At 50.0% G+C, this 24,096-nt stretch overlaps 1 protein-coding gene across 2 annotated transcripts in view; it reads right to left on the bottom strand.

Annotated features, from left to right (window-relative positions):
• Asb2 (ankyrin repeat and SOCS box containing 2) overlaps window positions 1-24,096 on the bottom strand; it is a 41,402-nt gene that overhangs the window by 10,700 nt on the left and 6,606 nt on the right. For both annotated transcript variants that reach the window (XM_052738850.1, XM_052738849.1), the window contains exons 2-6: window positions 19,411-19,674; window positions 7,420-7,524; window positions 5,287-5,453; window positions 4,381-4,536; window positions 2,577-2,822 (exon numbers count right to left, since the gene is read on the bottom strand). In XM_052738850.1, coding sequence (XP_052594810.1) covers window positions 2,577-2,822; window positions 4,381-4,536; window positions 5,287-5,453; window positions 7,420-7,524; window positions 19,411-19,616 — 880 coding nt within the window. In that variant the 5' untranslated portion in view covers window positions 19,617-19,674. The remainder of the gene's footprint in view (window positions 1-2,576; window positions 2,823-4,380; window positions 4,537-5,286; window positions 5,454-7,419; window positions 7,525-19,410; window positions 19,675-24,096) is intronic.

The raw sequence follows: 24,096 nt of genomic DNA on the forward strand, positions 1-24,096 counted from the left end.
ATTCATAGATGTGAAGCCAAATCTGAACCCCATAGTCAGAGGGTGGAAACCAGGCTTTCAGCCTTCACTATGTAGGGCCCCAGGTTGTGCCCTCACAGCGGCCTCAGCTACAGCTAAGCACAAAGCTCCCAAAGGAAAACTCCACTGGCTTTGCTAGCTGAATTTGGGTTTGATGGATAGTTGGCCAGTTGATTGGTCTGAGGCATCATCTCATGTAGCTTAGGCTGGCCTTGAATTCCATATGAAGCCAAGGATGATCTTGAACTAGGGTGATCTTGAACTCTTGATGCCTCTAACTCTAGAATGCTGGGATTACAGGCATGTGCCTCCACACTAGTGTATGCAGTGCTGGGGATTGACCATGGGCTTTGTGCATGCTAGGCAAGCACTCTACCAATGGAGCCACATCCCCAGCCCTGGATTTGTTTTGTTCTCCATCAGAAACAAGAGAAAAATGGCTTCCTTTCTCCTCTTAAGCATCACTGAGGAACTGACTGGAGAGATGGCTCAGTGGTAAAGATCGTGTACTGCTCTTAGAGGGGACACTGGGTTTAGTTCCTAGCACCCACACAGTAGTCACAACTACCTGTAACTCCTGCTCTAGTGGAAACAGTGTCCTCTTCTGGTCTCTGTAGGTACTTACACTCATATATACATCACACACACACACACACACACACACACACACACACACACACACACACTTTAAAAGACAGTAAAAATAAAGTTTAAAAAGCAAGGAATCACTGAGTCATGCTGGTAGGAAGGGGACTAAAGCCTGGTGGCAGCCCGCCTTCATCTTAGTCTTCTACATCTTCTGCATCTCATGGGGTGAGAAAGAGAACCAGTGTGCACATGGATTTCTCTGCAAAGGGAAGTAGGCTTCATGTTGCAGAAGCAGATGAGCCGATGTGGTTCATGAAGGCTGAGATCAAAGACTTGTATCAACCACAGCTCCTCTCACAGAGCCAGCTGCTTGCCTCAGTTTTTCTGATAACTTCATATCAACAGCAGTGGGATTCATTCTGACCTTGAGAGAAGGGCACAAGCCTTGATGGCCCATTGGAACCATTAAAGTTTTATTTCATGACTCTCAAGTTCTGGGGCCTTAGGTAGCTTTTGGAAGTCTCAGTTTACCAGTTTGTTGATGAGGAATCATGGTCCCACCCTCTCATGTTTACTACAAGATGTAATAAGATAATACAGCCACAGTGCCAGGCTCAGAAGCTGCTCAGACAATGCCAGCTGTCTGGACAGATCACAGGACAGAGACTGGCCTTGACCTTCCCTCAGAGGGAGAGTCCAAGGGTACCTTCAACAAGCCTCTGGGCCTTGGAGTCAGGCTCCCCAGCAGGCCTAGGCTTTCCGGCAAAGCAGCCTGCTCAAACAGGAAAATATTTGTGTAGGAATCAGCTTTAGCACCCCATGAAGGGAGCATTCCCTGCCTCAGTGTCAGCAGGGGACAAGACAGCTGCCTGGAGAGAGGAGTCCCCTCACCCACTGTGCCCTTGCCCTCAGCATGGCCCGCTGGCGTGGGCTCCAGGACTCCGCCTTGGCCTCTGTGTTCTCAGAGTGCTCATTGCAGATTTATCCCTGGCTAAGAGCCCGTCCTGACACACACTATGGATGTGGCCTCTTGTCTCAACAAAGGCCCTGGGTCGTTCTTCTAGGCTGAGATGCTGTGGTGCAGTGCAGACTGTGTGCAGACTCAAGTCGGCTCTCATAGTGAGCAGTCACGTAGCCTCTCTGAAACTCAATCTCCTCATGTATACAGTGGAGCTAGGACGATGCCCAGCTCACACTCTATCCTTTGTAGGTCCATGCTTAGCAGGAGGTCTGACACACAGAAGGTCCTCACCAATTTCTTGCAGCACAGTTCCCAGGTCTGCATAGCCTCAAGCTCTCCAGTGTTCAAAAGGGACCTTCCTTCCATCGAGAGGGAAAAGAAATCACAGGGGAGCTTGGGGGAGTGGTCAAAATACAAAGCTTTTTCAGCCATGGTCTTGAAGTCTTTGCTACTGGAACATCGTGGTACAAGTCTCATTGTTTTAGTTTCTCCAGTTAAGATTTTTCATGGGAAATTAGGACAGAGACCTGGGTTCAGATCCCACATCTATCACTAACTTACTGTGTGATCTTGGACAAATCACTTTCCCACCCTGGTCCTTGGTTTTAATCACCTGCAAAACAAGGATGTGATCTCCATCTGAGGTCTTCTGGCTGAGCAATGTGACGTGGCAGAAAGAATAGCGGTTGGGGCACCAAGAGTCCAAGAATCTAGATAGTTCTACAGCTAATTCTGTAGATAAGTCACTTCCTCTTTCCAGGCTTCAGATTCCTCTTTTGTGAAAGGAGGATGTTGTTCTGGACCAGAGGTGGTACGATGCTTGTGTGTGACTGCAAGCACACCAGCAGCAGCTCACAGCAGCTCTACTGAACCTAAACACAGCCTCAGAATCCTCCACACGGCCCTGCAAGGCCCTGGATCAGAGGATGCCCACAAGATGATCCCAACACAGCTTTCCTTCCCAGCGGGCCTCTGAGCTCCTTGCCAGCTGTACCCTGGGACCACTCACCGTGCTTAGCCAGGAACCTCAGGGCCTCCAGCTGCCCGCTCTGGGCAGCCACGAACAAGGGGGTGATGCTGTAGACATTCTTGGCCTCCACCTTGGCCCCGCCGCTCACCAGGATCTCCATGACCTCCAGGTCGTTGCGGGAGACAGACTCGTGTAGTGCAGTCCAGCCCCGATTACAGCGGTGGTTGGTGTCTGCGTTGTAGCGTACCAATATCCTCACCGCCTCTGCATTCTTGCGTTCACAGGCTGGACCAGGCAGAAGACAGATAGTCAGTGTGGCCCTGAAAGATTTGGCAGGTGACTGGTTTAATGCTCCCAGCTACCCTTAAGGATTACAATGTCAATACCTACCTCCATAAATGAGGAGGGTAAAACAGAGAGGGTAAGTGACTTACACAGGGTCCCACAGAGTGTAAATGTCAGAACTGAGATTCAAATCCAGAGAGTCATGTCTGGAGACTCTGTCCCCTAGAGTGTTCTAGAGTGTCCATAATTAATTGTCCTTTTCAATGTTATGACAGACACTAGGGCTGAAAGAATCTAGACAATACAAGTTCTCATTTAACTCAGGTTAACTTTATCTTCTGAGTATAACCCATCTTTCTCATCCTCCTCAAACCTCTCCTTCAGCTTCTTCTGTCAAAAGACTCTGAATGTGCCCTTGGTTCCAGCCCATCGTTCTCACCTGGGAGCAATAGAGGGCACTGGAGTCGCCAAGGCGTATGAGCCAATTAACAGTTCTAGAAGCCTCCCTGGGGAGGGGGCAGCACACCGGGGGGAGCAGCGGCCTATGGTGTTCCACCTCATGAGTCCTGGTGCTCTCTCTGTAAACCGCATAGCATAGCCTTCCTGGAGGAGTTTTGGGGGAGGGACCACAGGAGGCCACACACAGGACATGGGAGCCTGGGGCTTTGGTACATGATAGGATTAAAGACCAAGCTGTTGGCTGGTACTTCACGTGCTTCCTACAGCTCTCTTTGGGACAGCTGAGGTCCCAGGTAACAGCTAAGGGCCCTGGAGAAGACACTTCCATGTCTGGTTAGGTGCCTGCTCTCTGCTCCTCACTGCCTACAGAATATTATGTGTGCTGAATGCCAAACCACAGGACATCTATCTGCCTTTGGTCCTTACGTATAAAATGGAGGCACCACCAATACTTACTGGGTGTGGAGATGGATATAGGGCTTAAGGAAAGGGCCTCACCCAGCACACAAGCACTCAATAGGTGCCAGCTATTATGATGGATTATCTATCCACTGACACTCGGCCTGGCTAGGGCAGCCAGTGCATACCTTTGAGCTAGTCCTGAGCCAGTCAGGAGGCTTTTTTGCTTACATAAATATAGCAGAGGTGTGCACTCCCTCTCCAACCTTTTGGCCTTTGCCCATGCTGTTCCAGAAGCTTGGCCAGCTGGTAAATCCCTTCCTGTTGGGGTTCTGCTCAGGTATCCCTCCAAGAGGCACCCCCTCCATACATTCCCACCCCATCTCTTGCCAAGGTCTACATGCTTGTGGTCTGAGTATGTACTCAAGCTTGGTGTTGCACACAAACATATATCCCATCTTTTCATCCTGAGACTGTAAGTATCCCTCAGCATGCTGACCTGGAGAAGGACACACAGGAACTATTGAATGGTCCCATGTGTAAATGCAAGATCAAATAACATGCCCCCATGCATCTTGGAGGGGTATCACCCTCTGCAAAGTGGACCCCTCAGAACCGTGCATTCCTGGGAGCAGTCTGCAAGCTGCCCACCTGACTTCTGGGCTTCCTGGTCCATGAGAAGCCTAGCCTAGAGACTTACCCTTGTAAAGCGGAGTCTCCCTGGATTTGTTCGAGATGTCAGGCTCTGCCCCTGCCTGGAGCAGTGACTGGAGACAGTCCAGGTGTTCTCTGCATGTGGCCAGATAGAGTGCTGTCTCCTCCTGCAGTGTGCGCTGGTCAATGGCCCCTGGGTAGGCTGGAGAAGAGCAGGAAATCTGTGAAGAGGGAAGGTAGCCACACTACCCACACACATTCTGGCTTCCTCACAGTTCTGAGCAAGGGTGTGGAACTGCTTCTTCTGAAACCTATCAAGCCCAGATGGCCTTCATCTTGCCCCTCATGGCTCTGCTTGGGTTCCTGGCTGTAGAAATGCAACTAGATGCCACCTTCTCTGGGAAGCCTTCCGAGACTGAGCCCCTAACTCTGAAGTGTCTGTTTTTCCTTTGCCCTCTTAGTCACTGCTAGATGTCCATGTCTCATATAGCTTTCTCCTTGTGTGTCTGGCAGGAGTTGGGACCATTCAACAACCAAAGGCAATACCTGCCTGTTGGTATTATTAATTCTAATCTGTCCTAACAGGAAGATGGGATTTGGAGATGAGGTGGAACTGTCCCAGGGTCCCACAGTTGGTGGGGACAGCCTTGGTAGTCCACGGGCACAGTTGTGGTTCCCTTCACACCAAATCATCCCCTGGAACATTCTGGAACAAGCTGGCAGTGCTGTCCTAGAACTCAGATTTTCCCTCTTCCTTTTCTAGGAGTTAGGTTTTCCTGTCTGAAAGTCACGGAGAGAGGGGCAGCAGGGGCAGAGGCAGGCGCAGGGGCCGATCCACCCTCTCCCAACACAGTGATTTTAAACTATGTATGGGGGGCCATTACATGGCCTGCCCGTCCCCACCAAGGGAGAGCCCTGTGCCCCTGCTGGCCCTTCAGTGATGGCCACTCACCTTGCTGCAGGACCTTCAGACAGCCCAGCTGGCCGTAGTAAGCAGCCTCGTGTAGCGGCAGCCAGCCCTCCGTGTTGGGCTCGGCAAGATTCTTCCCATCCTGGATCATGGCCTTCAAGGCTTCTGCATCCCCTTCCTTGATGGCCTTCAGCACTGGATCCATAGCCCTGTGGGAGCAAGTGGTAGCCTATGTCCAGAGGGCAAAAAGGACCTGCTGGAGGGCGGGAGCCAGTGCCTGCTCTGGGGTCCTTCCTCCTTGGGTATTCAGTTTGTTCTGAGACCAGTGCTTCTCCCCTCCAGCTCAGTGGATGGAAGAGAATTAGGGTGAGTCCTCTGCAGCCCTGCAGCTTTCTGTGGCTGAAGCTAATGTCACACCCAGACTATTTCTACCAAGGGGACTCGGGCACAGAGTGCTAACAATGGCTAATAACTGTGGAGGCATCCATTGTCACTAGGAACCTTTCCCAAAGATGGCCCTCTGGTTTGTACCAAGCACAGCTACCTACAGGGCTGAATGATTGCAAGAGCTCCCAGAGGCATGGACCTGCCAAGGCCCCTCCCTTCACCATCACCCCAGCCTTCCCATCTCCCCATCGAATCCATTATCCCTACTCCCAGCTGCTACAAAATGACAATACTTGAAGGATTAATGAACTAGAAGCCTTCACAGTTTAAAACTTCTAAATGTCAAAAGCTTTCAAGGTTAGAGTGAGGAGCATCTTTGTTTGGCTCGTTGAAGGCAATGTGTTCATTCTCCATTCACTGGAATCTCTTCTCTTACTGAATCAGTAGGTGCCATGGCTATTTAGGATCCTGGGATCGGGGCAATGATGGATTCAGGGGGAGTCTCTAGGACCAGCACCCAAACCCACCCCGCTGCTTCCTCCAGCATATGACACTTCCTCCTGTCACTCAGCCACTGGGTTATTAATAGCAGATACGGTTGAAGCCAGAGACTCAAGGACAAGGGACTGACCAGCTAGATCCTGGCGGTCCATCAACACCATCACAGCCACCTGCTAGAGTTCTACTCAGGAGCAACTGGATCAACCCCCATCAGTCTCAGGGAGGGCCCCAAGGGGTATGTGGCCACTGCTGAAGTGGAAGGGAGTGGGCTGGCTGGTCCTGTGGCCTTGGTAGGGGAGGTTCCCACCATGTAATGCTTGCTATCTGACCCACCAGCCAGAGTGGGTCTCTCCAGTTGGGGTTCACAGACTCTGGGGCCCTCAGGGTCATACACTCACAGCTTCCCCATGAGCTCAGACCAAGTCCCCACCCCAAAGAGGGAGAGGTTGCCAGGCATGTTAAATCACCAAGGACTAGTAGCAAGCTGGACAAGGCCTTGGAAGGCCACTTGGTCCTCCCCAACTCTGTCTTGCAGAAAAGGGAGACTGGGGGCAGGCCCTACTTGGGCGGACATGCAGGGGTGGGCAGTTGTACTGAGATTAGAACTGGAATTTCCTTTCGTATCAACCCCAAAGCCCCAAGGATAATAATGCGGTGCCTGCAGGGTTTGGAGAGCCTAGGAATGAGAACCGGCCAGCTGCCTCCTCCTCTCTGCTGCACAGAAATGGAGTGCCAGCGAGGGGAACTTTTTGGCTTTTAGCTGCTTCTAGGGCCGCTCTGGAGTTCAGCCCAAGGGGTAAAGTACCATCTCCCAAGTGTCCCATTAGCTCAGCGCCTCAGGCAGAACCCTCTCCTTTGGCTCTGATTCGTTCTGGGCTTTGGCACCTGGCACTAAAATAAAGTGTTGTGGGTGGGGATTTAGACGTGCCCAGATGAACCCCTGGAGGTGGCGTGGGGAGACAGAAGACGGGGTAAATAGAAGTGGAAGCCAATCCCTAGCTCCTTCCCCCAGTCCTTTGAGCATGCTAGGGCCCCACATTCAGAGTCCCATGGCGCTCCTCCAGCAGCAGGTCACAACCTCTGGGGATATCTTAGGGGTCAGTCCCGAGCATAGTCTGACTGCCACTCCCAGCAGGCATCAGTCCTGTGACCAGCTCAGTGGGAGCACTGGAATCTAGGGGGCATGGCGAGAAGGGGATCTAGTGCTACAAATCTGACCCTCTCCCTGCTGCCCCCATTGGAGGTGTGAGCTTGATGGGGCCAGGTGGGGAGGAGGGGATCACTTACGCCATCTGGGAGGTCTTGAACAGGCTGCTGCTGTACTTCTGCATGACCCCTTGGAACAGGCCCAGGGGTGCGCGGGACGGTGTGCTCTCAGGAGGCGAAGAGGACCTGGAGGGGACAGAGCTAGAGTGAAAGAGAGAAAAGTACTCTGCATAGGAGAAGCGGGTCATGCTGGAGGCAGGAAGGAGGATGGAGAGTGAGCCGGGAGAGAGTCTGAGTGACAGAGAGAGACAGGGCTCTGAACCAAAGCAGATGGCCAGGTCCTCTCTGTGTGCTGGACACAGCTGCTGTGTCTCTGGATTATTTTTGGCCCTTGGAGGAAGCCCTTAGAGATTTAAATGACCATATAAGACAACAATGAGGTTAACCTCACCCCCGCCCCCACCGCCCCCCATCCCCAGCCAACCACAAGGGCGAAGATATGAAGCAAGGTGACATTCTTTACTGGGGAGGATGTGAGAAGTGGTCGGTGGCAGGAGTCAGGCTGAAAGGCCATGGGGGTCTCAGTGGGGCTCAACAAGAGATTCCTGGGCAAGCAAGGGAGCAGGAGAGCCAGTCTGAGAAGTCAAGGCATGTGGGCCTCCACCTTACCTTGCTGGCTTCCCACAAGAGAGCTGTGTGCCCCATAGTCCTCTGGGGACCCAGCAGTCTAGAAGGTACACAAAAGGGTGTGTACAGAAGGTCAGACAGGGATTCAAACTCACATGTGTGACCTGGAGACAGGCTCATTTTCTCTGAGTCACTTTTCCCACCTGTATAGTGGGATGAGAGCAGTCTTTGTCTCACTGTGAAATGCTTAGCTGTTTCGTTCTAGAGCACAGGGTCCCTCAAAGGCTCACATGTTAAAGGCTTGTCCCCAATGCAGTCATGTTCAGCACTGTGGCTTGGGGAAGTGATAGGATCAAGAGGGCTCTGTTCTCATCCTTGGATTTTGATCCACTGACTGGTTCAGAATTGGATGGTGTGACAGGCAGTTTTAATTGTCAACTTGACACAGCCTGGAATCGCCCAGGAAGAGAATCTCAATGAGACTGCCTAAATCGGGTTGGCCTCTGGGCATGTCTGTGGGTGTTGTCTTAATTAAGTCAAGTTGATATGTGAAGACCCAGTCCATTGTGGGTGGCACCATTACCTAGGCAAGAGCTCCTGAACTGTATAAGAGTAGTGAAATCAAGATGAGCACAAGCAAACACACATAGGCATTCATTTCTCCCTGCTCTTAACCACGACTGTGATGTGACCACATACCTCAGGCTCCTGCAGCTCTGACTTTCCCACAGTGATGGACTAGAACCTGGGGTTGTAAGCTGGAGTGAACCCTTTCTCTCCTAAGCTGATTCGTCAGAATATTTTTACCATAGCAACAGAAGTTAAATGAGGGCTGATGTCATCGTAGGGAGGTGGTGGAAATATAGGGCCTGAGATCCAGTTGACAGGAATGGTCCATGGCCCTTGTTTTAGTTATTGCTGTGGGGAAACATCATGACTGAAAAACAAGTTGGGGAGGAAAGGGTTTATTTGGCTTACACTTCCAGATCATAGTCCATCATTAGAGGAAATCAGGACAGGAACTTTAACAGGGCAGGAACCTGGAGGCAGGAGTTGACACAGAGGCCATGGAGGAGAGCTGCTTACTGGCTTGTTCCTCATAGCTTGCTCAGCCTGCTTTCTTATAGAACCATGACCACCAGCCCAGGGGTGGCACCATCCACCATGGGCTGGGCCCTCCCCCATCAATCACTAATTGAGAAAATGCCTTACAGCTGGATCTCATGGAGGCATTTCCTCAACGGAGGCTCTGTCCTCTCTGACGACTCCAGCTTGCGTCAAGTTGACACAGAAAACCAGTCAGTACAGCCCTTTGCTCTCTTTCATTGCTTCCTGCCTACTATGAGGCAAGCAGCCTCCTAAACCTTGTGTCTCCACTCCCATGATACTCTGCTGCACCTCGGGCCTATAACAATGGGTTGCTGGCCACGACTGAACCTCTGAAAGTCTGCATACAACCTTTCTCCTTTAAGGCATGTCTCTCAGGTTTTAGTCCCTAGGGAAGAAGAAAGTCAGCTAACACAGACACAGGGGGGACTCGACTCAGGTCAGTGTTTCATTCTCCATCAGCCCTTCCAGGAGGTGATGGAAATGTGACAGCCACTCCGCTCTGGTCTTGTCTGGAGTGCAAGGACAACAGACTTGGCCCCTTTTCATTTCCTAGTGGGTCAACCTTGATATCAAGCACCCCCCCCCCCAACTTGCTGTCTGGACACTGAGGCAGGGGACTGTCTGCAGAATTTGGTACATCATTCTGTGGCTGGTACCCATGGGACACAGATACTGTAATGAAGACCTTGGAAAGGATCCTGACCATATAGGGCAGGGCAGGGCAGGGCCTCCGACTCTGTGGATCCCTCAGCAAAGCCAGGCTGTGGTGCTGAGGAGAGGGCCGGGAGAGAGAAGGGAAGAGGAGGCTAGCATCAAATCAGGCCAGAGGCCTGGCCACCTTGGTCTTTCTTATCTCCACTCTCTTTCTCCATCCCCACCTCATTACACCCTTCTCCACACATCTCCAAGCTGTGTAAGACACCTGTTGCATTCATTTAGAAATTTCCATTCTGCACTTATTAGATGGGCATTAATATTGCTGTCTTTTACAGATGAGCAAGCTGAGGGTGGGGACTGCCCAGAGCCCCACACAGCAGGTGAGCAGAGCCAAGGGTCGGACAGTTCCTAAGCCCCTTCCATCCTGCAGAGCCTGGCTCCATCTCGCCTCCTAAGCCTCCCTTCGGCTCCATGACCTCCACACTGGTGTTGTGCCTTTGAATGTGTACAGACTTTTGCTGAACTTTGTGCCTCTGTTTCTTTACTTGTGAAGTGGGACTGGGACCAAACTAGGGGTTCATCATTGCCTGTGTGGTTGAAGCAGCTCAGTTTGACACAGATCCAAGAGCCACCAGCCCGGATGAGGATGTCTCACCTGGCCTGTCTGTACAGGCCCCATGTTCCCCTCTCTCCTCCTGGCCCTGGGACGGCAGCTTTGGCCAGGCTGTCTCTGTAGTCAGCAAGTCTGAGCTCTCCGTGAAACCCTGGGATTCCTGGTTCACGTGGCCTCTTGTCCCTAGACATGTCCAAATGTTTTAGCAAGATGATGCACACTAGCAAAAACTGCCACATTCCCCTAAAATAAGGACCAGTCAACGTGAAGTGATAACAGCAAGAAGGGAAGCCAAGGTGAGGAACCAAGGCTGATGCAGTGCAATGACATGGCCAGGGTCACAGGTCTCCGCTGTGCAGGACCAATTTCACAGAGCCCTTCCAAGCACCCTCCTGCCACCTCCCACGGCAGCAAGGGTGTGCCATTCCCATTCTGTCAGGTGAAGAAACAGACATGACAGGTTCCGTAATGTGCCAGCCCTGGCTCTGTCCCAAACCCGGTGTCGGGGACTGGGCTTATATCACTAAGTCATGTCTCATTATGGATCCTTAAATGCTCAGAGGCCACATGTGCGTGACAAGGCCACACACCCACAGAGCTGCAGGAAGGGGTTGAGAGCAAGGCAGGAGAACTCGCTCTAGGAGCACTGAAATTAGGGTGCATGACCTTGGCCTGGGGGTTAGCTGTGTGGCTGCTCACAGTACCCAAGCTCTGAGTCTCAGGGTGGATGGGAAACCAGCTTGACACGGAAACTGCTTTGTGCTTTCAAAGCAAAGTAGAAAGGCCCACTTCCCCTCTGCTGGCTGCGTGAGGGGAATTCCCAGTAGAGCCAGCCACTGGGCTGAGTCATCTGGGTTGAGAGGAACATGCTTCCGTGGGATGTGGCTACAGGTTATGAACTAGAAGAGGTTCAGGTAGGGCCTATCTGCACCGCAACCCCCACCCCCACCCTGTCGAAACACAGCAAGCACCACCACTGTGCCTGCCCTGCTGGGTTCCAATTCACCTTCAGCCTTTGCCTTCTTCAGGCTGCAAGCTCAGGGAGGGCATGACCAGGTGCCAGGATGGACCCAGCACAGGCTGTGTACAGTAGGTGTGGTAGCTTGATTGGAATCATCTGCAGCTGTACAGCCCCCCCCCCCCATCCCAAGCAAGTCTGGCTAGGTACCTCATCTCAAGCAAGTCCAGGTTTGTGTTTCCCTCCTTGGTCTCTTCTGAGAAGAGCAACCTTCAATAAAATGCAGGCATTTGAAGGCTTGGGAGACCTGCTCTAGTTGCACACTGCTGGTCCATCCATAGCAAGCTCAGGCTCTCTACTTCAGGGATATATGGACCCCACTTCCCCATTGGATGGGGAGCTGGGTATGCCTCTTGGGAGCTCTTGGGGGCCAGGCTTGGCAAATGACCTCCATGAGTGTTCAACTTTGTCTCTTTACCTGGTTGTGGGGAGATGGTTCTAAAAAGAGACCTTATGTTTTATTTGGCATCCTCCATAGTCTTCTTTTCTAGGACCCCATACTCCATTTTGAAGACAATGACAAATTACATTCCCAAAGTATGCTCTTGGCTTTGAAGTGTTTATTTGCCTAAAAATATTCATTAGATACCTACAGTAACAAAGGCACTGAGACACAGAAGTGAACAGTGTCTCCTTGTCCCCAAGAAGTCAGCATATGGCTGGGAACACTCTCAAGAGACTTTCGCAGCTCGACAGGGAAGCTAGTCTGTGAAGTTGAGGCAGTCATAAGGTTGGGGCCCCAGGGACTCACCTAGGGGCCAGGGGGAAGTGAATGAAAGCTGCAGGGTGCGGAGATGGCCCTAGCCTGCTACATGCATTTGTCTTTTGAAGACTGGGGCGGGGGGCTGGGCTGGAGTGTGCAGTACAGTGCTTGCCTAGCAAGAGCCTGGGTTCCATCCCCCCACACCAGAAGGATAAAAAAAAAAAAGATGAGAAAACGTATACCGCAAGATGAGCAAGCTTTTACTATTGCCATTTTGAGAAGGGACAGTAACAAGTGGTCAGGGCAGGACTCACTGAGATGGGGATATCCAACCTGACATGGTCGCACATCCAGTAAATGACACAGAAAACACTTGAGCCTCCAACCTCCTCCATGGCCTCCTTTGTTCTTCTATCCACCCATTCCCTTGTATATAAATGGCCGTTTGGCATGCAGCCAGGACCAGGGCTTTAGAGAGCAGATGAGGGATTTGAGAACCCCTGGAATTTCACAGGCTGCTGACAGAAGCAGGCAAATGAGGCCTCCACAGGTAAAATCCAGGGCCATCCACGCGGAAACCGCCAGAACAGAAAGTACATTCAGCCTGCTTGACCTGGAAGTGGTTAGGGCAGGACTCACTGAGAAAGAAAGAGCTGACCTAAGATCCGAAGGATGGAAGGAGTCCCTGGAGCCTGTGTGATGCCCTGGGTCTAGTCGATGATATTGTAATACCCAGAGAGAGATGAGCCTGTGTGATGCCCTGGGTCTAGTCGATGATATTGTAATACCCAGAGAGAGATGAGCCTGTGTGATGCCCTGGGTCTAGTCGATGATATTGTAATACCCAGAGAGAGATGAGCCTGTGTGATGCCCTGGGTCTAGTCGATGATATTGTAATACCCAGAGAGAGATGAGCCTGTGTGATGCCCTGGGTCTAGTCGATGATATTGTAATACCCAGAGAGATGAGCCTGTGTGATGCCCTGGGTCTAGTCGATGATATTGTAATACCCAGAGAGAGATGAGCCTGTGTGATGCCCTGGGTCTAGTCGATGATATTGTAATACCCAGAGAGAGATGAGCCTGTGTGATGCCCTGGGTCTAGTCGATGATATTGTAATACCCAGAGAGAGATGAGCCTGTGTGATGCCCTGGGTCTAGTCGATGATACTGTAATACCCAGAGAGAGATGAGCCTGTGTGATGCCCTGGGTCTAGTCGATGATATTGTAATACCCAGAGAGAGATGAGCCTGTGTGATGCCCTGGGTCTAGTCGATGATATTGTAATACCCAGAGAGAGATGAGCCTGTGTGATGCCCTGGGTCTAGTCGATGATACTGTAATACCCAGAGAGAGATGAGCCTGTGTGATGCCCTGGGTCTAGTCGATGATATTGTAATACCCAGAGAGAGATGAGCCTGTGTGATGCCCTGGGTCTAGTCGATGATAATGTAATACCCAGAGAGATGAGCCTGTGTGATGCCCTGGGTCTAGTCGATGATATTGTAATACCCAGAGAGAGATGAGCCTGTGTGATGCCCTGGGTCTAGTCGATGATATTGTAATACCCAGAGAGAGATGAGCCTGTGTGATGCCCTGGGTCTAGTCGATGATACTGTAATACCCAGAGAGAGATGAGCCTGTGTGATGCCCTGGGTCTAGTCGATGATATTGTAATACCCAGAGAGAGATGAGCCTGTGTGATGCCCTGGGTCTAGTCGATGATATTGTAATACCCAGAGAGAGATGAGCCTGTGTGATGCCCTGGGTCTAGTCGATGATACTGTAATACCCAGAGAGATGAGCCTGTGTGATGCCCTGGGTCTAGTCGATGATATTGTAATACCCAGAGAGAGATGAGCCTGTGTGATGCCCTGGGTCTAGTCGATGATATTGTAATACCCAGAGAGAGATGAGCCTGTGTGATGCCCTGGGTCTAGTCGATGATACTGTAATACCCAGAGAGATGAGCCTGTGTGATGCCCTGGGTCTAGTCGATGATATTGTAACACCCAGAGAGATGAGCCTGTGTGATGCCCTGGGTCTAGTCGATGATATTGTAATACCCAGAGAGATGAGCCTGTGTGATGCCCTGGGTCTATTCGATGATATTGTAATACCCAGAGAGAGATGAGCCTGTGTGATGCCCTGGGTCTAGTCGATGATATTGTAATACCCAGAGAGAGATGAGCCTGTGTGATGCCCTGGGTCTAGTCGATGATATTGTAATACCCAGAGAGAGATGAGCCTGTGTGATGCCCTGGGTCTAGTCGATGATATTGTAATACCCAGAGAGAGATGAGCCTGTGTGATGCCCTGGGTCTAGTCGATGATATTGTAATACCCAGAGAGAGATGAGCCTGTGTGATGCCCTGGGTCTAGTCGATGATATTGTAATACCCAGAGAGAGATGAGCCTGTGTGATGCCCTGGGTCTAGTCGATGATATTGTAATACCCAGAGAGATGAGCCTGTGTGATGCCCTGGGTCTATTCGATGATATTGTAATACCCAGAGAGAGATGAGCCTGTGTGATGCCCTGGGTCTAGTCGATATTGTAATACCCAGAGAGAGATGAGCCTGTGTGATGCCCTGGGTCTAGTCGATGATATTGTAATACCCAGAGAGAGATGAGCCTGTGTGATGCCCTGGGTCTAGTCGATGATATTGTAACACCCAGAGAGAGATGAGCAGGACTTGTAGGTCCTGTGCCCCCTCTAACTTCTAATTCTGGTCATGAGTCTGCAGGGACCCTAGACCTCTGTGGGTGTGAGGGCAAGCGAGCAGAAGAAGCATTGACTTGCAGAATCAGCAGAGCCTACAGACTGCTTGGTCCTGCTGGGCACCTGTTCTGTCAGTTGTTAAAAGGGGCACAGAGACACAGCACAGCTCTAAGTGTTTCTCTCTCTCTCTCTCTCTCTCTCTCTCTCTCTCTCTCTCTCTCTCTCTCTCTCTCTCTCTGTGTGTGTGTGTGTGTGTGTGTGTGTGTGTGTGTGTGTGTGTGTGTGTGTGTGTGGTGGGGGGCGTTGCTGGCAGGAGCCTGCCCCATGGGACTGGTCAAGGTGCTGTCATGGGACAGATCCAGATGAAGACTGCCTGACCTTGGACAAACAGTTTCACTTCAGATGGGCCCCAACAGGCTGGACAGATGTAAATGTCCCAGTGTGTTTCTCCCTCCTTATCTCACAGAAGGGGACAGTTCTAGAGCTCAAGGTCCTGAGTTCTAAGGACCCCACACACACACCAGGAGGGGCTTCTGAGCTGCGGAGGCGCTGCAGGCACCCAGAGCTGTGTGGGTCCTGCAGCAGTCCCCCCTCTGTCGCTATCGGGTCCTCTCCTGAAAAAGAGGAACCTGTGTTTGACTTCAGCTCAGCCAGCCAAAAGAGGAAATGGATGAGCCAGGTCCCTGCACAGGGTTTCTGAGGCCCCAGTGGGATGTGGTCAGGGTCAGCTTAGGAGCCTGAAGGTCTTGTCCTCCTCACTACTGCCCAAGGAGCCTGCCTGACATCCTTGTGGAAGGGACTCCTCAGAATAGGGTACCCTGGCCTTGGCACAGCCAGTTAGACACAGGTGAACTAACATTAGCAAAGAGCAATGTGACACAGATAGCTGTCACCCTGGAACAGGGCTGGCATGCCTCAGCTTTCACTACGAGTCATGTCTGCTGTAGCTCACATTAGCAAGATCTGTACATTAAAGCAGAACTTCTGAGGGAGATGGGGGACTTTTCCAAGGTCAAGGTCTCCTAGGGGTCACTGATTGCTACAGACACTGAGGTGTGAGACCCATGGCTCTCAGTCACACAGACACCATCTGCTACAGGAATTACTGTCCCTGTGCACCCGACCTCCAACACACACAACTTTGGCTGGGTGTAAATACTTTACATTGGATTGGATTGTTTTATATTGTATACAAATTATATATATTGAAATTGATATTGTTAGAAAATGTTATATATATTTTTCTAATTGTACCGTTCATCTAACAATGTAATGCAATTTTCTGATCCTTGAATGTTATTACCAACTATTAGGATATAAAGAAATGAAAGTTAGTAGTTAGATATTATAATAGAACTTGTAGTTATATTAGGTATGTTTTCAAGATTGAGTAGATATATTTTAGATAGACAGGTTATCTTCAAACCCTTCAGAGATCTACAGAATATGGCATTTAAAATGTTTTAATAACTTAGAAAATTTTTCTTTTTTGTTATGACTATGAGACATGTCGACTCCTGGCAGTACCAATCTACTTCAGAGAAAATATGGGCATTGAAGAAACTGCATATGGAGTTAACTTTCATTGTGGCAAAAGTTAGCCACTGGACAACAAAGTATCCTCGAATCAACAGGACAAAATGGACAAACAGGACATAAAACAAAGGATTACTGATTCTTGCCAAAACAAGTGTGGTTATGGCTTTATCAAAAGGCATCTTCAGAGGCCAGGACAAAATGGCACCATCCCTGAAGTGGCCTTCGCAATTCGAAAAAGGTACAGTGCCCTTTTCTTCGAAGGCAGCTGAACAGGCAGTGGGCCGATGGCCTCTGATGTGCAATGGAACAGCAGCTGAAACAGTTATTCTTGAAGAGTAACTAAGCTCACGCCTCTCAATAGTAGACTGGCATTTGATGGAGGGATATGGAGAAGAATGGGATGCTGAGATGAAGCCATATATACACAGCCAGGAAGAATGGACAGCTGAGTTGGAAAACCATCAGCAATTTCCAGAATTTGAAATCCTGAATCATGACATGACACTGGTGGAATTCAGGTGTTTCTGGTACATGGACTACTCTCACTCAATGTGAGGTTGAACTGTTGACCTTGTGTACATCCTGCTTCACAAATGAGTCTGTCGGATATGCTGGGCCTATAGGCTGAAGATGATGCCCCAGCACTTCGGAGAAACCTCAGGTGACTGTCCAGACAGCTGTCTGTTTCTGTCAACTCACAAATTTTTTGGAGGTTGCTTATGTGCACTTCCTGTTTTTATTTTTGTTAGCTAATATTATTTCCTTCTTGGGTCTCTGAGGGAGTTGAAGATTAGTTAGTTATAGTTGAAGGTTAGTTAGTTATAGTTGAAGATTAATTAGGATACATTTTGGACTTACCAAAATAGGATAGATAATGAAATTATTTTCTCTGAATTTGTCAAATACAAATGGACTAGACATTGTTTAGGTATTTATTACTTGTATATATTGTATATAGTTATTATCCTTTTGTATATAGTTTTTCTTATATTAGTTATAAGCTTTTTCTTTTTTTCCTTTTTATTAAAATAGAAAAGGGGAAATATGGTGATATTTTATTTGTATTAAAATGTTATTTGTATGTTAATAAATAAAGTTGCCCGGGGGTCAGAGCTATTAGCAAGCCATAGGAAAGCAGGGCAGTGGTAGCGTACGCTTGTGATTCCAGCACTTGGTGGGCAGAGCTGGGTAGGTCTCTGTGTGTTCGGGGATACAGCCATTATTGGATACACATGCCTTTAATCTTAATACCAATCATGGAAAACCTGGAGGCCTATACAGACAGGCTGTGAGGAGGCGGTCATGTGGTTGGGTTTACAACCAATGAGAAGGCAGGACAGGAACTCTATATAAAGACTTTAACACAGGGGTAGCTCTGGTTCGGAGAGGTAGGACCACTGCAGGAGGAAGGGTAAGGTTTTGGCTCTTAGCTCTGACCTCTTGGCTTTCTTCTTTGCATTGGTTCTGTGTTTATTGTTTGATGGGAAGGTTGGATACATCTACAGCTGGGGGTTGGTGGGGCAGCAAAAGCATGTCCACAATTTATACATTTCTTTGCTAAAAGCACTTGAGGAGTAAATGCCCAGTACCTTTCTGGCTGCCCCTGCAAAGAAAGTGTCCCCTAGATCAGTAACTGGCCAGTCTGGTAGCCTCTGGCCACACATAGCTAAGGAGCACTTGGAATGTGACGGCTGTGAATGAGAAATACATATGATTTTAAAAGCTTGACAAGAGACAACTATGCATTACTTATTTTATGCATGTGTATGTGTGGGCACATGTGTGTCGAGGTACCCATGTGGAGGTCAGAGGACAACTTCTTGGTTCTTTCCTTTCACCACACATAGGTACCGGGGACCGAGCTCGGGTCATCAGGCTTGGAAGCAAGCACCTATACCCACTGAGGCATCTCACCAGCCCTTCATGTATAAGTTTTATATTGGTGACTAGTAGAAATGATGATGCACAGTGGGATCAGAATCTGCCCCTGGTGTTTGAACTGGCTTTTGGGAACCTATTCCCCATGCTGGGTTGCCTCGCCCAGCTTTGATGCAGGGGAGGAGCTTGGTCTTGCCTCAACTTGGTATGCCATGTTTTGTTCAAGCCCATGGGAGGCCTGCCCCTTTCTGAATGGAGACAGAGAAGTAGATGTGGAGGGGGAGGTAGATGGGAGGTGGGGGGGAGAGGGAGGGAATGGGAGGAGAGGAGGGAGAGAAAACTGGTCAGTATATAAAATAAATGAAAACATTTAATTAATAAAATATATATAAATTTTAGATCATGGTTGTGAACGCCTGGATTCTCAGCAATGGGGAGACCAAGGCAGGTAGACAGAGTATGAGGCTAGCCTGGGCTACACAAGTGAGTTCCAGATCAGCTTGAGCTTATGTAATTTGACAGTGTCACAAAAATAAATTTTTATAAAATTATATAAATTTTCACTTGTGTTGGAGTTCAGCCGTACTCTGAACAACAGTCCCCTGCATTCAGGCATAAATCAGTAGGGCAAGGCCAGGTCTGGGCTTTGGAGCTAGCTAATTCCAAGTTCCTAGCCTTGTGACCTGGGCCAGTTAATCAGCCTTAGGCTTCAGTTTCCCCAACATAGAGACCACTTACAGAAGCCTTAGAGGATTTTTAAAATGGAAGTGTACAGAATCAACCCCAAGAAAGCATGGGTTCCACACTCATGGAGTCAGTCAACTTCAGATCAAAAATATTTTAAAAACCTGTCTGCTCTGAACTGTGCAGACTGATTGCTTGTCGTTATTCCTCAGATGATATAACGTGACAGTTAGTTACATAGCATTTGTATTTGTTATTAAAAGTGACATAATGATGACTTAAAATATACAGTTGGGGTATGCATGAGTTATATGCAAATACAATTATTTTATGTGAGATACTTGGGGCACGAGCATCCTGGATCCCACCCCACTCAGACACCAAAGAGTGACTTTAAATGACAAATGCATTAAGGGGTCAGAGATCAGAATATTTTGTTTCAGTATGAACATCCTGGGGCATCTGAAGCTTGGGGGATGCCCAGAGGTCCATTTTCCCTTCATCAGCCTTGCCTCACTTACCCGGTCCACGGGTGGAAATGGCCTGGCTGGTGGTGGGTCTGGGAGGACACAGTAGTCTCAGCAGGGGTTGGACCCCGAGTCTTGTCTGCCAGGCTCTGCTCGATGGCCATCTGGACCAGCTCCTCCTCACTCAGGCTGCTATACAAGCTGTATTCCTCATGCCCGATGGCACGCTGTCTGCCCCGAGTGGTGATCTCAGTCGCCATCTTGGCCACTTCTCCTCTGAGACTCAGCAGTAGCAAGCACACAGCAGGGGACAAATCCCTGTGAGAAAACCAAAACCACCCCAGTCACCGAGTGTTCCACGAGACGGCCGTGTTTACCCACAGGGAAGGCTGTGCAATCTCACGTCTTTGAACATGTATGTGTGGGCCTGCATGCTAGTATGTACACCCGAGTGTGGCTGCTCTTGGAGGCCAGAAGCAGCTCTCAGATCTGCAGCTAGAGTTGCAGGTGGCTGTGCACCACTTGACATGGGTGTCAGGAACCCAACTGGATCCTCTGCATGAGTAGCAAGTGTGCTTAACGGCTGAAACATCTCTCCAGCCCACACTTTAAAAAAAAAATTCATTTGGTCATGGAATCTGTCTAAACATCAATTCATCTACACAGCCTATTCACTCATCTATTCACCAATCCACCTAGCCTTCAAACCATCATCCATTTGCTCATCCTCTCATGCCTCTGTCTACTCACCTACAGCTACCCATTCTGCCATTCATCCTTCTATCTGCCCACATGTCCAAAATCCAACTTCCTACCCATCCATCCATCTTCGTATCCATTGACCAGCACATGCACCCAACCACTACGCCCTCAACTCTCTCATCCACCATTATTTGCCAGCCTAACTGACCTTCCAGTTATCCATCTATCCATCTCTCCAACCTTCCATCCACCTGTCCATCATCCATCCTTCTATCTATTTACTCCCTCAGCCACATTTCCCCCCTCCTCCTACCCATTCCCTTTTAAACCTACCTATGCAGATATCTACCCACTCACCATTTCCATTCCGGGAAACCTACCTATACAGGTATGACTGCATACATTAACTAAGAGATTATTTCTTGTACAACTACTCTGGGTCAGGCACCCTTCTGGGGACACAAAGATCTCAACATCCTTAATCCTGCCTCGTGAGCCCACACAGTGTCATGTGCATTCTTCCCATCCAGTCACAACTGTGTCCCACACTGGCACATCAAGACTGCTCTTCGCTGTGGGAGGGCTGAGAATGCTGTGGATGAGTCAGACATGGGCTCATGCTTGGGATAGCATGATCTAGTTAAAACCAGCCATCACAACAGTCTCATTACAGGGATTCTCTTCTAAAAGACACAAATGCCTCAAAGAGAACAGAACAGGCTGAGCAATAAAATCAAATCAGCCCAACCTGTGATATTTACTGGCTTGCAGCAGCGTGACCACAGGTCAATGGTTCTCAGCCCTGGCTGAGCATTCAAGTCATATGAGGTCTTAAAAAAAAAAAAAAAATGCCCCCCCCAAGTGCCAATGTTCTATTCTGGCAAATATATGCACCCCTTCCCCCAGAGACAGATGTCCTTCTCCTTCCCCTTGGATATTGGGCCCAAGCCTTTGAGACTTGTTCTGCCAAGTGGAAGCTGGTGGGCACAACACACTGGGCATATGAGAGATCCCTTCTGTCGTGCCCAGTGGAAAGAGGAATTTCCCGCGAGACCTGCCTCCTTGCAAGCTGAGTCCCAGAACACATCAGGCTCCTGAGGGTAGGCATGCTCCACCCAGCAGGGGTCGCTGTCCAGTTGATGAAAGCCCCCTCCAGCCACACTATCCTCCAGTGAGTAGGGACCTCCGTGTCTCAGTCCCCAGCCCCAGCCTGCAGCTCAGAGTCTTTCCCACCTGCCGGTATGGACCTTGGGTACCAGTGCTCCATCTAAGGACTGCTTTGCTATGTGGCATTCTTGTGGCTCCAGCTAACTGGTACCCAGGAGACCAGTCCAACCCTTCTCAGAGAGGACATCCAAATGGCCCACAGCCAAAACACCAAGAGGCATTCACTTCACATTCACTTAAGGTTGAGGGGTTCGGACTCAAATCTAAAGCAACACAACTTCCCCTGCCCCACAGAGCTCAAATGAAAATGGTGGAAAATGCAAATGCCAGGGAGTGTGGGGGTCACCACAGAGACTACGGGGTCACCAGGGATAGTGTAGGGTCATTGCCTCCCCAGCACCAGGAGAAGTGGGAAATGACAAACCACTTTGGAAAGCCAATGGCGTTTGCTAGGGCTGACCGTACAAACATCCTAGCGATCTTCCAGCTTCATTCCAAAGAACTAGGGGACATAGTATAGAGATAAGTGAGGTCTAGAGTATTCAAGGCAACATCATTCATCTAAACCCAACTGAAGCAGATCCACGATGCCCACCAAAATAAACATGCTCACACAGGGTGGTGGCATCATGGAGAGTGTGCACCCATGAAAGCACACGGCCTTGCACGAGGATGGCTCAAAACAATACTGAGCCAAATGAGCAGGATCAGAACTTATACACATGGTTCACATGTGTGGAAGCCACGTGTATCTACATGATCATGCTTATATCAAATTCTAGAACAGGCTACAGTGATGGAAGTCAGAGGCTGAGTTCTCTTCGGGAAGCTGTAGTCTGCTGGAGCATGTGGGGACCACAGTGGAGGCAGGTTCCTCGAGTGTCCACTGCTGAGTATTTTCACGGCACAGTGATTCCCTGGGAGGGTTCCTGGAAGCATTCACATGTGACTTGTGTGCACATATTTCTACATGCACATACTACATTGTGCTGTGACCTAACGACTCAATAAATACAGAAAATACCAATCAGAAAGTAACATGCCAGGGCCCTACATCAATCCCTTGCACTCAGAGTCCTGGGAGTGTGGTCCAGGTACCCACCTGTCAATTGTATTTGAAGATGAACCCAGGCAGATAGGAGCCACTGGCCAGAAAACACAGACAGGGGATGGGCCAGTACTTGGGGGGGGGACACATGCATGCACACATGCACACACTTAGCACGGACTCACATGATGAGGCCCTTCAAAGCAGCTCTGGTTTAAACCCTGTAGCAGTCCCTACTTGCTCTATGGATCCCTGGCAAAGAAGAGACTTTACCCAACAATTCTGGGCTCTCCCAAACACAGCCAGTTGAGGCTTCAGACTTAAAGCCTAAAAGTGGCTAGGACAGCGGGGACACTGACTCTCTTCCATGCAGAAGTCTACCTGGTGCCGTTTCCCTGCGCCTCTCTCTCCAGCCTCTTAAGTTATTTCCATGTTGGTTGCCCTGGCCTGGCCTCCCCACTTACTCACCAAGTGACACCCTGTGCTCACTGTCCCCAGCCCCCACTCTGCCTGTGAAGGAAGCTCTTGTCCCAGCTTCCTGCCCTTCAAAATCTGCTTCTTATCCCTTCACCCTTTTCCTCTCTACACCCTAACCTTCCATCCCAGACACCTGGGTGGTACCTTCTCCAACACCCACGAGGCTCTCTCCTACCCCAGCATCTTCTCCTGGGTTGTGTCTGACATGCCTCCCCCGCCTGCTCTCAGAACTCCTCAACAATATTTAAGGCTCTGCAGCAAGTGTCCTTCCTCCAAACTCCATCCTGATTCCAAAAGGAGTCATGGGCTATGGTCAATGAGAACTTCGCAGAAGTTGATTGGAGACCCTAACAGAGCAGGCCACAGTGTGCCTCTCCAGGCTGAGCAGCATTCACTGGCCACCTAGTCTCCCATTCCCTCAACTAATAGACCCCCAAACCTTTACCGAGCCTCTGCCCTGGGCTGGATGCTGTCCACAAGGCATTGCCTCACAGTAGCCCTCCCATCTCCAAAACTTCTGACTTGACCTCTTGCTCCTACTGATCATTCCAGAACTCCAAGGTGAGTGGCTGTAAGATAGATTGCTTGTCTAGAGCCCTGGGGTCCCTCTGCCCCAGCTCCAGCACATGCAAGCACACACACACACAATTAAATGGAGCTTGATACCCCTGTGTCTTTCATCCCATTTCACCAAAGAAGCAGTTAAGGTTCAGAGTAGGAGAAGGATATGCCTCAGGGAAACTAGGCCTGAAATCTTGATCCTCCAAATGCTCCTCCTGAAATTCCAGAAGTGATGATCAGAGCAATGGCCCACACGTGGGTTCTGAGCAGGTGGGCCATCTCCTGCCCCAGGCCTGAGTCCTGGAGGAAGACTAGAGTACCAAGACCCCCTGGGAGGCCACCGAGGATAGCAACAGCCATTTCCCAAAGACAGTGGGTCCATGAGCCCTTACTGGCCAGGCCCGGGGCATGCAGCAGTGGTCCAGAGCTGGTCAGCCCACATGCAGGCTTGACCCAGGGAAGCTAGGCCTCCCTCGAGCCCCCTCCTGCCCTCTGAGGTGCCTGCCCTACATGTTGATTCCCTGGGTCCCCTCCCAGGTGGCCTCTATAAAGTAGTGGGGAGTAGCTGTTTGGAGGACTTGAATTAGCAGATAACAGTGCTTTCCCAATTGGGCCTCAGTTTCCAATCTGTGAACTGGGCCAAGTGTGGATCCCAGGTGGACTGTGATGAGGGTTAAAACAGCGCTGAAAGATGAGCCTTCTCTCCCGCTTCCCTTGAGCCTCCTATGTGTGATTGTGTGTGGTGCTGGGGGCCTCAGTGGGAGGAGATCATGCCCTGGGTGTCC

Source organism: Peromyscus californicus, unplaced genomic scaffold, assembly GCF_007827085.1.
Source record: "Peromyscus californicus insignis strain IS unplaced genomic scaffold, ASM782708v3 Scaffold_15__1_contigs__length_86483966, whole genome shotgun sequence".
Classification (NCBI taxonomy): Eukaryota; Metazoa; Chordata; class Mammalia; order Rodentia; family Cricetidae; genus Peromyscus; species Peromyscus californicus.